The 14,395-nt window shown below is 41.6% G+C and overlaps 1 protein-coding gene across 1 annotated transcript in view; it reads left to right on the top strand.

Moving 5' to 3' along the window:
- Positions 1-885: 885 nt before the first annotated feature.
- The window catches only part of CDCA7L (cell division cycle associated 7 like), a 42,328-nt gene continuing 28,818 nt past the window's right edge, over positions 886-14,395 (top strand). The window contains exon 1 of the mRNA XM_069461639.1: positions 886-935. Within this exon, the coding sequence (XP_069317740.1) occupies positions 912-935 (24 nt within the window). The 5' untranslated portion in view covers positions 886-911. The remainder of the gene's footprint in view (positions 936-14,395) is intronic.

Here is a 14,395-nt window from a genome sequence, read left to right on the forward strand (position 1 = left end):
TCCATCCTTATTCCAGGCACATCATTATGTTGGTAACTGGCTCCCAGGCCGTAAACTCCAACAGAGCAGGGGTCTGTTTTTTGTTCACCTTTGTGTTCCCCAGGCCTAACCAGGTGCCCCATACATAGTAGGTGCTCAGTCAATATTTGCTAAATTAATTAACATTCCTGACCTCTGGAAACTCTCTGTCTGGTGTGGGGGCGGGGGGAGTGGAGGCTTAATATGCAATGACCGTCTAAAGTTTCAGAGGGGTTTGCAGCTCCCCACCCCGGGCCTTGGTAAAGAAAGCTGGGCTGCCTGTTTTGCAAAGTGAACCCTGTGGCAAATGTGTTGGAGGCGGCAGAACCTGGCCCCTTTATGAAGACAAAACAAAACAAGCCCCGAAGCCGCCCTAAAATCTTTTCCTGGATCAGACACGCGTTCCAGCCGAGGCTTGCGCTCCAGGGCACGACCTGGAATAAACCCAGCAAGCATCCGGCGCGCGTACCGGGCGTGCCAGCTGGAGGCTGCTCTGGGACTGCCCCTTCTCATTTCTCCCGCGCGAAACCCCGCCGGACGGCTCCACTCCCTGTTTCCAGTGCAGGGGGGAGCCCAGCGCCCCCATACTGGCAGCCGCCTCATGCCGCGCCCAGTTGCAGCCCCCTCTCGCGCCCCCTGCGGAGTGAAGTTCACTACTCGTGAAATTCGGTCCGTGGTCTGAGCCACTGGGCCCAGTGAGCCGGCGCCGAGTGGGCGGCGCGACGCGCTCCCCCTGTCCCGTGCGCCGAGTGCGCCCCTCCTGGGGCCCGCCGCAGCTCCGGGCACGGTGCGCTGGCTGCGCGGCCGCGGGGCGTTCTCCGTGCGCCGAGCGGGTGGCGAGCGAGGTTCCCGTGGTCGCACGTTAGGAGGAGGCTGGAACCTCGTCAAGAAGAATGGAATTGGCGACTCGCTACCAGGTGAGGGTCCCGGACGCGCCCACGGTTTGCCTTCCTTTTGCGCCCTTGGTCCTCCTCTTGGCTTTGGGCTGGAAACGTGGCCCTTGGCCGCGGCGCTGTGGATCGGGCGTGCCCAGTCCCGCGAACGCCGGAGTGGGCGCGCCCTGCAGGTGTGCGCAGTGGGTCACGATTGTGCCACCCCGGGTACAGAGCCGGGCGCCCCCGCACACGCCCGAGGCCGGCCGGGCGCCCTGCTTCGTCCCGGGTGGCTGCTTGGGGGCGCAGCGCCTGCGTTTGCAGTGCTGGAGAGACCCGGGGTGGGGAGCTTTTTTTTGTGCGCCCCTCGTTTCTCTTGGAATGAAGTTTAAGAAAGAGGTAGTTTTTCTAAAAAACATAGTTGAGAGACCAGTTCAACTTGGATAGTGGAGTTGAAAGTTAATGGCTTTCATGTTTGTTCTAGCACTTTTTTTCTTAAACTTTTTCTCAGTTAACGTAAATACTCTTTAACTCTTTATAAGCGTTTTGAAGGAATTTGGAACCATTGCGGGGGGCGGGGTGGCAACGTCATTAGGCCAAGTTAAAAAACAAGCTGCAAGATCCCAAATCATACACACGGCACGACCCCTGTTACGCATTATGGGCCTAACTAGGCTTTAAAGCTCATTAACAAACACTTGAGAGTAAGTTTCCCAAACATTTCAATGAGTGTTGGGAATGTGACCGTGACTTCAGTTTTCTCTTTTCCAAAGAGCTTTTCTCTCAATTTTCGTAATGGACATACATTTAGAGATAAGCAATAAGAACCTTTTTCAAAAGAACTAAAAATAAAACTTTTAAAAAGGGAAGGAAGCAGCCACACTGCAGCATGTGGGAGCCACAGAGATGCTTTGTGAGAGGGTTGGGGGTTTTTCCGCTTGCTTTTGTGAGTCTCTGGACTGACTGCTTCCACCTTGCCTTCGACTGGTGTTTACTTTTCTCCACCTGGGTGCTGGGGCTCGGGGTGGAGGCGGGGCCCCTGGCCTTGGGAGACTCGAAGCACTGGCCGCCGTCACCTGCCCGAGTCTGGCGGAGCCGCTCATGGTCGCTTTGGCCATTTAGTAATTTCTGAAAACCTTCCTAAACGTGGTCGTTTGAGAAAAATCTATTGTTGTGGATGTTTGTGAGGAGAATTTTAAAAATTCCTCCAGTGAGGGAAGATACTAAAAGCAAGGAAAACAAATAGTAAAGCAAGTCTAAGGGCCGAGACAGGGCTAGTGTTTTTGGTTTTTTTTCCTCCTGTTGGCCTTTACCACTTACTGGCATTCTGTATTTTTAGGAGTTTCTGCTTATCCAGGCCTTAAGCAAAACAAACCTTGAGAAGAAGATTTGAGCTCCTTGTGCATTTCATCAGAAAGTGTATCTTGATAATGTATCACTCCTGAAACTTGTTCTGTTGGAGAGGTCTTTGCAGTTCCACTGCTGATAATCATAGTTCTTGTTGGGGACATTAAAAAAGTCTCTCAGAATGTGTAGTTGGAAGTGAACATTTTACTGCCACATAATAAGGCTAATTTTTGGTAGTTCTAAATGTTAAATAAACTATTTACCATGTGCGGGTAACTCACAAATTATATCCAACCCATTATGCGCCAATTAGGGCAAATTACTATATGTAAGATGATTGGAGTTTTTTTTTTTTTTCCCCTTTTCTAAAGACCTCCTAATTGGCAGTGCAAATTAAGATATGTGATGCTTTTTGCAGTGAAAATGTTTCTGTTTATAACTTAAATGTGAGCCGATTATAGTGTCTTTAAATAGTGGAGAGTGGTTCTGTGGAGTGGGCAGGTGACTGCAGATAAGAGCACTTACTGAACATTTCATGCACAGCAAGATGTTAAATTCCTGTGGCTCTACCCTGTCCCCCAGCCTTATGAATAAATCAGTGTGATGAACCACCGGAATCGGCATTACTACATAATGAATACCGTTCAACTCAGTGTGCAGTGGGTTTTAATTTCACACGTGCAGTAAATATAATTTCCATCCCTTGGAAAGCACAGAGCTAAGAAAGGTGTTTCAGCAAAGCAGCTTAGGCCTCACTTTAATGAGTAAAAAGCGAACAAGGAAGAGACAGACACTCGTTTACACTCTGAGCTATGAGTCTCTACTTTTGCACGATCCCACCAGTATGTCAGATTTGATGTCCTTTGACAGTGATTACGTCTCCCATGGGCTGTAGTCTTGTTGGGCTGACCATTCTGTCGTTGTGTTTTTATGTTGAATGACAAATAATACCTACTGAAGGCAAGGGTGTGATCCCTTACTAAGAGCTCTCAACAGTGCAGCTCACCGGAGCTGGAGCTGGAGAAGCTTCCTAGCAGAGAAACTGGTGGGTACTGAATGTCAGTGACCTCCTTGGACTCCCTTCCAGCTCCAGGGTGCAGGACAGACTCTTTGAGAAGGAAATGATGCTAAGTGTTCTCATGAATATGCACAAGTGTACTGTTGAAGGGGTAAAGGGGGATTTTTCTGGTGTTGACCTCATAGCTGCAAAGTGCTCCCATCTGATCCTCTGGCTTAAAATGTGTGCTCAGAGCTCCAGAAGCGGGTCACAGAGAAGGGTCGTTTGTGATTTCTTGGAAGGACAATGATCTTCCACTTTAATAGTTCTTTATTTAAAAGGCCACTCAGTCGCTCTATCTGTGCACTGCTGGCCGTCCCATCCATAGCAGAGCCGAATTCTCAATGATCAGAGGAAAACCTCAGAGATCACAGCAATTATGGTCCAGGTACACAGGACAGAAAACCATGAGATAGTGTGACTTTAAAACAATTTGTGAATGTTTGAGTAAATTAGCGAAAAAGGTCAGTAAAGCCATTTGAATAGAGTAGCCCAGGCATATTAATTTGAAACCGCTTTTGAGGGTTTTTCTTCACTCATTAGCATGCTCTTTGAGTTATAGTTTAGCATTTTTACGTCCCACATACAGTTTTGTTTTATAAAAGACTTACAGCTTTAGTCACCAAAGTGGAATTTGACACAGGTTGCTTGCGGTAGAGATAGAGATCAGAAAATGTTAGTGGAACCATTTTATTTTCTTTTTGTTTATGAAAAGCCGTGGACCATTCAGCGGCGTATTTGGTAAATTTAGCTGAAGTTATCACTCAGAAAAATGTATCTTCCATAGTAGTAAATGCTAGCATCCTGTATTCAGCACAGAAATATGTTGTGGAGTCTCACAGAAGAAGGGGCCAGAGTTTTAGTTCAAAGGAATCATTGATGCTTGCTGCTTGTTTTTTGCAATCAGCTGAGGATAGAGGGATTACTGACTGGGTTAATCCATTTATCAGATGTTCATTGAGCACCTCCCATGTCCTAGATATTGTTAGTTATGGTGGAAGAACAAAGACTGGGAAAACAGTCTTCTTCCCCACACTCCCCACCAGAAGGCCATTCCTGAAATCCTTGCTTCCTTCTGCCTTAGCCAGAGCTCAGCTGGTTCCTGCTCTGTGCTGTGGGGACTTAGGCTGCCTGGGGGTAGGGGGAGGGAGACCTTAAGAGCCTTCCTTTTCTCCCCCAAGGAATGTTAACTCTCACGTCTTTGAAAAGTCTTGCTGTGTTAAGTACTTAAAAGCTGTCGGAGTTAAGGCTCACTATAGTTTTGTGAAAGTAGGTGGTATCTGCATTTTCAAGATAAAGGCTACATTGACTCACTTGCTCAGGGAAACTTACAGGGAAGAAGCTCAGTTAGGATTCCGTCCCCAGAGTCACTGCCTGGCTCTTGCCACCGGAATCGTGGGTCTTTGTCAAGTCACAAAACTTTCTCTAAAAGAATGGAGGATTGAAACTTTGCCTAACTTGTGGTGCTACTGAGATGACGAAGGACATGCCGAGTATAATGTACTGTTTAAGTAGAAGGGCTGGAGTGTTAAGAGCAGCTGGTCTGGTTCCTTTTTAGGAATTGACCAGATTATGCTTGACACTGTGTAAAAGTCAACTTGGGAATATGAATAAGATCCGCAAAGCTTTTTCATAGGAATGACTTTTATGTGAATTTTGTGTAGTACAGACAACGTTGTGTCACTGCTCTGCCTCACCTGCTCTTGTCTGTACCTCCTTTCTGGGTAGTGTCCGTCTAGCGTTTGCCTGTAGTACAGACATCGTTTTTTCATAACCTTTGTGTGATCACTCGAGGGCACTGTCACTATTGAGTAGCTTGGAGGTCTTTACAGTTTCCATTTTTAGTGACTGTGTAGTGTTTCACTGAGTAGATGTGTAGTTTATGTATGTATTTTCTGATGGAAACATTTTTTTTTTCTTTATTCAAGGAACTTTGTCCTAAATGTCTCAGGGTGGTATACTACGTATCTTAGGGCTTGTGTCGGAGTCCAGACTTTTTAATTACTGTTTATGATGTATTTACTATCTTATAAATGTGCCTCATTTTCAATAGATGGGAACCTGTGACACGTTTTCGTAGGACATTTCCCCTTTTGTTGTGCTGTATTAACTGAGTGAAAGTAGTTTTTGCTGAGGTTAGAGTCAAGGCTCATGATAACTGGATGAAACAATTACTCTTGTTTCCCTGAGCTCAGAGCATCTGGTAGAATGTTTTCGTTTGGGGGAAAGTGTAGAGTGGTCTTAGAGGTCTGTTCTTTACCACCATCGGGCTGCCTGGAAGACCAAGAAAACCCATGAATGTGCCAGTGGACACATAGTGAAAGTGACTGTGGATTAAGGCTGTTGGGAATTTGTGAAAGTTGACTTGGAAGCAGGAACACCAGGTCCTGAGCTCCCCTCCTATGTGGCAATGTTCCCTTTCTGTTGGTTTTGTTCGTTTGTTAGAGACAGAGTCTTGCTCTGCCCTGTGGCCTGGGTTACAGTGCAGTGGTGTCGTCGTAGCTCACTGCAACCTCAGACTCCTGGGCTCAAGTGATCCTCCTGTCTCAGCCTCCCAAGTAGCTGGGACTGCAGGTGTGCACCGCCACACCTGGCTCATTTTTCTCGGTTTTGTAGAGACACGGAGTCTTACTCTTGCTCAGGCTAATTAATGAGTCCCTTTTTTGAAAAGAGTTGCCTTCTTTTGTCTTGCTTATTTCAACTATAAATAGTCTCCTAGACAGCATTCCTGAAAATATATTTTCATTGGAGATTGGATGTCTAAAGGTTGAACAGAAGGTTCACCCATTATAAAGTGGTTTCTAAGAGCAAAAGAAAAGTATTTCTGGATCTCTGGGTACTGGTTGTAAAGGGTGGGTACACTCTTGCAAACTTCACCAAGCTGGATACTTAAGATACATGCGCTTTTCTGTTTGTATGTTGCACTTCAGTAAAAGGTTTAAAAAACAGCATGTGGAATCTCTAAGCATGAGTCTTGGAGCCTGTGCTTCCTGCCAGCCCAGGCTGTCAGGTATGTAGGAAGCAGATTCCCTGGTGTCTTGTGCCCTGCCAGTTGTACCAGTTTCCTAGGACTGAGCGTGGTTTAGGAATCCCTTCCCACAAACCCCCTTGCTGTTCCCCCAAACACTGCATAGGAGCAGTACAGTTGTTTGGGCAGCCCCCCCAACTCTTTAAGCCTCTGGTCCAGGAGGGGGCCTGTATACTTGGAGGATGCTTTAGACTTGTGAGCAAACCCTGGAGGTCTGGGTCTTTTGGCATAAACCCTGAGACACCCCTTCTGCCTCCTGGCAGATGTCCTCCTCTGTTCCGAGGGCCCCTCGACTTTCCCCAGGGTAGTGACTGGTGACCCCAAACCATATGGCTGGTCAGAATGATAATTATCCAGCGTTACGTGAAGGGTCTGGTATATAGACCCTTCAGATATTTGTTGAATTAAAAAACGAAATGCTGGTTTAGGGCTGTCCATGGGTCATGAGTGGAAGCGTGAGTTACCATGGGTGGGGAATGTCCTGGCACAGATTGTTTCTGTTGAGCTAAATGTGGAAGCCAGTTGGGGCCTGCCTGAGAGGCCTGGAGGGGTAGGAGATTTTCTCATAAATCTCCAGTTTTATCTTTCAAAGTCATGCCTGTTTTATATTCTATCCCATGATACATTTTTATTTATTTTAATACAAAAATGAAATAAAAAACGACTCTGGGGGCAGGGATTTCCCTTCCCTATCCCACCGATGATCCTAAGAGCCCACTGGCAGTACGAGCTCCCAGGTTGAAGAAGTGTGGAACTGCCAGGTGTAAAATTTAGAAATCATACCTACAGTAAATGCTGAAATAGCAAGGACATTTCCCTCCCATTCCTCCACCCCTGCCCTACAGTGTCTTTAATTTCAAGCTCCATGACCATGAAGAGCAGTTACATGGGGGGGAAAAAAATCAAACCTTAGTTGATATTGAAATCCCTAAGAACATTTTTAATGCAGATTTTCTAGTGTCTTTATTTTGTTTTCCATTAGCTTTGGTTTAAAAGGAAAGTTAAGAAAAAGTATATTTAACACCATTGTTTATTCTTAACTGTTCCCCCCCACCCCCGACTGTTGGTCCCAGGCATTTATTAAAGTGGTTAAAGCCAGTGGGGCTCCCTCCAGCCTTTCCCACACGTGCTTGTGACCTCTTACCTAGGGCTCCCCTTACCTGACTTCAAAAAAAAAGAAAAGGTCGTTTTGTTTTCCCACACGGCTAGCTTCAAAAAGTCACTGAAAAGAGCATCTGGGTGTCCTCATGACCTTCGTGGTACTAAGTGGTTGTCATTAGCACCGAAAAAGGATGTACTCTTAGCGAGTGTGGGTGTGTCATTCACTGTGGCACAATGCCAAGAGCCAAGTGGTGTCAGCAGCCTGCGTGGCCGGCGTCCCAGAGGTTGTTGGGGCTCATTTTCCACGGTCTGCAGTCAGTGCTCTCAGCGGGACAGGGGCATGTCAAGAGGGTCCCCGTGCGAAGGCTTTCGGGGCTGGGCTGTGGGATGAAGAAGATCCTTCCTCCGCATCCCCCATCGGTGTGGAGATCTGTTCTGTGCTTGTCTGGAGTGAGCACAGGGACACTTGCCTCCTCCGAAGGACAGGTGCCTCCAGATTCATGCTTCTGCCTGTGCACCTACTGCAAGTCCTTCTCCAGGGTCACTCCATCCTGCAGCTGTGTTGACATGACTGATGTCACTGCTCCTAGAAGTCTTCTGGCCCCCGCCCCAACTGGGTCAGGTCCCCCCTCCCCCCAGGGACTTTCGGAGCACCTGGACTTACTTCCTTGTTCACACTTGGTCGTACCACATCGAAATTGTTTAAATCTTGTCTCGCCCACCCTATCACCTGTGTCTTATTTTTCATCAGATCTCTTAGCCTGGTGCCCCACATATATTAGATGTTTAGTAAATGGCACCCGTATTAGGTGCTTAATTAATATTTCTTGAATGGATGGAAGGGCATAGTAGTACTGGTATTACGAAACTTTTTTTAATAACTAACATTTATATAGTGTCTTCAACTTTACATAACACTTTCCAGGCATATTTTGGGAGTCATCAGAGCCCTGGGCTAATAATGTTCTGATTCTTTTTCTTCCAGGTAAATGGGAGAGTTGCACTTTCCTGGCTCCTTGGAACCAGCAAGGCTATTTGACTTGCTTTGGCCAATGAAATATGGGCAGAAATATTATGTTTCACTTGTAGATGGAATTCTTCATATGCCAGCATGTTATTTGCCATATCTCCTTCCCTCTGCCACTGCAACTGCCAGCATTTCAAATAGAAGTACCTCTGTCAGCTCAGGTTCTGGTGTGAGGACGGTGTGGAATAGACTCTGGCTGGCCTGTGATGAACATGTAATGGGAACAAGACAGAAGCCTTTTTGTTTGTTTGTTTTAAGCCATTAATTGAGATTTGAGCTTGTTTGCTACTGCTTCATAACCTGTCACACATCCCCTGACAGATAGACCAAGGCTCTCGTAGTTCAATTTTGGATTCACTCTGTGGTTGTCGTGTGGGTGAACTGAGGTCATGGTAGTGGTGGTGATGGAAGTATGTGGGTTTCTTTTTGATTGTCAGAGTGATGGGGGCGAGGGGAATGCTTCTGTTAAGTGGTTTAGAGTTCAGGGATAAGTATCTTGTGGCAGACAGGAGAGTCCCACAGGACAAAGCAATTGTTCTGTCCAAAATGCCCATAGCAAGACTTGTCCAATTTGATAATCAGTCTTTAGAGTCTAGAGAAATCTTAACATTGGCTTCAGATTTCTTATCTGCTGAGCTGCTGGAAGAGGAAGTTCTGCAGCACTTCCCACTTGGTTTGGTTCACTTTGCTCCTAGGATCTCTGCCAAAATTCCAGCTCAAAGGCTACTCATCTGCTGAGTAGCTCTTCTAAGCCCTAGACGAGCACATGTCCAAAATTTCTCCCCACTTATATTTTCTCTTTTAAAAATAACATTAATTACTTTTGGGAGAGGTTTTTATTGTGGTAAAATATACATAATAAAATTTACTATTATCTATTTTAAGTATACAATTCCATATAGTCACATTGTTATGCAACCATCACTTCCATCTCCCGAGCTTTTTCATCCTTCTAAGCTGAAACTCTGTACCCACTAAACAATAACTCCCCAGTACCTCTTCCCCCTGTCCCCTGGCTGCCTCTATTTTAGTTTCTGTCCCTGAGAATTTGACTATTCTAGATGCCTCATATAAGTGGAATCATACACTATTTGTCCTTTTGTGACTGGCTCATTTCACTTAACATAATGTGTTTGAGGTTCATCCATGTTGTAGCACATATTAGAATTTCATTTCTTTTTAAGGCTGAATAATACTTTTATATGTACATACATTTTTTTCCCTCATATTCATTCATTGATGAACATTTTGGTTGTCTCCACCTTTTGGCTATTGTGAGCGATGCATGGTATACAGTGAACAAACATTGGGATACAAATATCTGTTTGAGTTGCTGTTTTCAGTTGTTTTGGGTACATACCTAAAAATGGAAGTGATGGGTCATATGGTAATTCTGCTGGGTCATATGGTAATTCTAAATTTAATTTTTTCAGAAGTTACCATACTGTTGGGCATAGTGGCTGTGCCATTTTTTGCTGTCACCAGCAGTGCACAAGGATTCCAGTTTTTTTCACATGCTTGCCAACTCTAGTTCTTTTCTGTTTTTGTGATAATGGCTGTTCTAACGAGTGTGAAGTGGTATCTCATTGTAGTTTTGGTTTGCCTTTCCCTAATGATTAGTGATGTTAATCATTTTTTCACATACTCATTGGCCATTTGTATATCTTCCTTGGAGAAATGTTTACTCACGTCTTTTGCCCATTTCTTAATTGGGTTTTTGTAGTTGTTGAGTTGTGGGAGTTATTTATATATTTTGGATATTAATCTTTTATCAGATATATGATCTGCATATATTTTCTCCCATTCTGTAGGTTGACTTTTCATGATCTTGGTAGTGTCCTTTGTGCAAAAGCTTTTAATTTTGATGAAGTCTAGTTTATTTTTTCTTTTATTGCCGTATCCAAGAAATTATTGCCAAACCCAGTGTCATGAAGCTTTTCCCCTATGTTCTCTTCTAAGAGTTTTATAGTTTTAGCTCTTATATGTAGGCCTTTGATCTATTTTGAGTTAGTTTTTATAAATGGTTTAAGGTAAGGGTTCACCCTCATTTTTTTGCATGTGGATATAACCAGTTTTCCCAGTGCCATTTGTTGAAAAGACTGTTCTTTGCCGTTGAATGGTCTTGGCTCACGCTTGTCAAAAATCATTTGACCATATATGTAACGGTTTATTTTGGGACTCTTTATTCACTTTCTTTGGTCTATATGTCTATCTTTACGCCAAGACCACACTGTTTTGGTTTACTGTGGCTTAGTAGTGAGTATTGAAGTCAGGAAATAGGAGTCTTCCGATACTGTTCTTTTTCAAGATTATTTTGGTTATTTAGGGTCCCTTGTGATTCCACATGAATTTTAGGATAGGTTTTTCTATTTCTGCAAGAACTATCATTGGGATTTTGATAGCAATTGCATTGAATGCTAAATAGCTTCAGGTTGTATTGTCATCTTAACAATAGTAAGCCTTCCAGTCTATGGACATGGGCATTTCCACTTATTTGCTGCCTTTAATTTCTTTCAGCGATGTTTTGTAGTTTTCAGTGTGTAAGACATTTACCTTGTTTGTTGGTTAAGTTTAGTCTAAGTATTTTTTTGATGCCATTATAAATAGAATTTTTTAAAAAAAATTTCATATTGTTCATTGTTGGGATGTAGAAATGCAACTGGTTTTTGTGTTGATTTTTGTGTCTTGCAGTGTTGAATTTGTTAATTAGCTTCTAACCACTTTTGTATGTAATCTATAATGCTCTGTACATATACAATCATGTCATCTTGTAACGGATAAATTTTACTTCTTCCTTTCCAATTTGGATGCTTTTTATTCTTTGTTTTTCTTGCCTGATTGCTGTGGCTGGGCCTTCTAGTACTATGTAGAATAGAAGTGGTGAAAGCAGGCGTTTTTGTCTTTTTCCTGATCTTAGGGGAAAAGCTTTCAATCTTTCTCTGTTGAATATGATGTTAGTTGTGGCTTTTTCATGTGTTTGTGAAGTTTCATTCCATTCTTAGTTGAGGGTTTTTTTTCCTTCTAATCATGAAGAGGTGTTGAATTTTGTGAGTTATTTTTTCTGCATCAATTGAGATGATAACTTTTCCCCCTTTATTCTGTTTATATGGTGTATTACATTAATTGATTTTCATATGTTGAACAATTTTGCATTCCTTGAATAAATTCCACTTGGTCATCTTGTATAATCCTTTTGCTATGTTGCTGAATTGGTTATTTTGTTGAGGATTTTTGCATCAGTATTCATAAGGAATATTGCTCTATAGTTTTCTTGTAGGGTCATTATCTGGCTTTGGTATCAGGGTACATGTATCTGGCCTCATGTAATATAATGAGTTGGGAAATGTTCCCTCTTCAGGTTTTTGGAAGAGTCTGAGAAGGACTGGTGTTAATTCTTTAAATATTTAGTAGAATTCGTCTGGTATTGAGGTTTACTTTGTTGAGAGGTTTTTGATTACTGACTCAAATCCTTACTAGTTATACGTCTATTCAGATCTTCTATTTTTACATAATTGAGTCTTGGTAGGTTATGTGTTTCTAGGAAGTTATCCATTTTATCTAGATAATCCAATTTGTTGGCATACAGTTGTTCATAGTATTCTTTTAAAAACCTTTTTATTTATGTAAAATGGGTAGTAATGTCCCCACTTTTATTTCTAATTTTAGTAAGTTTTCTCTCTCTCTCTCTTTTTTTTTTTTTTTTGTCAGTGTAGCTTAAGATCTGTCGATTTTGTTGGTATTCTCAAAGAATGAGCTTTTGGTTTTATTGATCTTTCTCTATTACTCTATTCTGTTTTAATTTATCTCTGCTTTAATCTTTATTTCCTTTCTTCTGATAGCCTTGGGTTTAGTTTGCTGTACTTGTTCTAGTTCCTTAAGGTGTGAAGTTAATTTGTTGGTTTTAGATCATTTTTATTGTAAGTATTTTCAGGCATATATTTCCCTCTTAGCATTGCTTTGCTGCATCCTATAAGTTTTGGTACATTTTTATTTCATTTACATTTGTTTCAAGGTATTTTCAGATTTCCCTTGTGATTTCTTCCTTGACCCATTGGTTAGTGAATAGTGTTGTTTAATTTTCACATATTTGAATTTTGTAGTTTTCCTTCTGTCATTGTTCTCTAGTTACATTCCATTGTGATCAGAAATGATGGTTTGTATGATTTTAATCATTTCAAATTTATTCACACTTGTGGCCTAACATATGGTCTGTCCTGGGTAATTTTCCATCTGTACTTGAGAAAAATATGTATTCTGCTATTAATGGGTAAATGTTCTTTGTATGTCTTTTAGTCCTAGTTGGTTTATAGTGAGGTTCAAGTCCTCTGTTTGCTTATTGTTATTGTTCTTCTGTCTGGTTGTTCTATTCATTATTGAAGATGGGGTGTTGAAGTCTCCATCTGTAATTGTATAATGGTCTATTTCTCCGTTCAGTTCTGTTGGTGTTTGCTTCATATATTTGGAAGCTCTGACGTTTGGTGCATTTATAGTTGTTCTATCTTCTTGGTTAATTGACCCTTTTTATCAATCTGTAATGTCTTTGTCTTTAAACAGTTTTTGACTTAATATCTGTTTTGTCTGATATTAATATAGCTGCTTCATCTGTCTTTTGGTTACTATTTGCATTGGATATCTTTTTCCATCCTTTCACTTTGAGCCATTTATGTCTTTAGATTTAAAATGTGTCTCTTGTAGGCAGCATATATTTATATCCTGTTTTGGTTTATTTTTTAATCCATTCTGCCAATCTGTTTCTTTTGATTGTGCAGTTTAAATCATTTAAATTTAAAGTAATTATTGATAGAGAATGACTTAATTTTTGCCATTTTAAAGGCAAAATAATATGTCTTATGTATGTCCTTTTGGGTCCCTCATTTCTTCCATCACTTCCTTCCTTTGAGTTTATTTGATTTCTTTGTAGTAACACATTTTGACTCTCTTATTTCCCTTTCTGTGTATTCTGTAAATATATTTTTCTGTTGTTACCATGGGGATTACATGTAACATTCTAAAGTTACAACAGTCTAGTTTGAATGATACCAGTTTAACATCAGTGACATGTACAGAAACTCTGCTCCTGTACGGCTCTGTCCTCTTACTCCATTTTATGTTATTGGCATCACAAATTACATCTTTATGTGTTACGGACCCACTGACATAGATTTGTAAGTGTTTTTTTATCCTGTAGAAAATAAAAAGTGGAGTTATAAAACAAATTTACAATAATATTGGTTTTTATATTTGTCAGTGTATTTACCTTGACCTGAGAATTTTATATTTTTGTGTGGCTTTAACAAAGGTACTGTCAATGACCTTTCATGTCAAGGTGAAAGAGTCCCTTTATTATTTTCTGTTAATGCTAGTTGTAATGAACTCGCTCAGCTTTTATTTATCTGGGAATATCTTCATTTCTACTCATTTTGAAGGACAGTTGTTTACCAGATAAAGAATTCTCATTGGACAGATTTTTTTCCTTTAGCACTGTATTATAAATATATCATCCTACTGCCTTCTGGCCTCTAAGGTTTCTGATAATCTTATTGAGCATCTGTTATATGTGACAAGTAGCTTTTTTCTTACTGCTATCAAGGTTCTTTGTTTTTGGCTTTCATCAGTGTAATTTACTGTGTCTCTATGTGGTTCTCTTCAAATTTATCCTACTTGTAATTCATTGAGTTTCTTGGATTAGTATATTCATGCCTTTCATCAAATTTGGGAAGTTTTCAGCCATTATTTCAGCAAATAATCTCTCTCTCTCTCTCCCTTCTGAGATTCCCATCATTCATGTATTGGTCTCCTTGAAGGAAGTCTCTTAGGCTTTGTTCACTTTTTATTTTTTATTTTTCTCCTTATACTCAGTATTTTCAAATGCCTTCAAATTTGCTGACTTTCTGCCTCAAATATGTTTTTGAACCATTCTAGTGAAATTTTCAATTTGGTGATTA

This window comes from Eulemur rufifrons, chromosome 29 (genome assembly GCF_041146395.1).
Source record: "Eulemur rufifrons isolate Redbay chromosome 29, OSU_ERuf_1, whole genome shotgun sequence".
Classification (NCBI taxonomy): domain Eukaryota; kingdom Metazoa; phylum Chordata; class Mammalia; order Primates; family Lemuridae; genus Eulemur; species Eulemur rufifrons.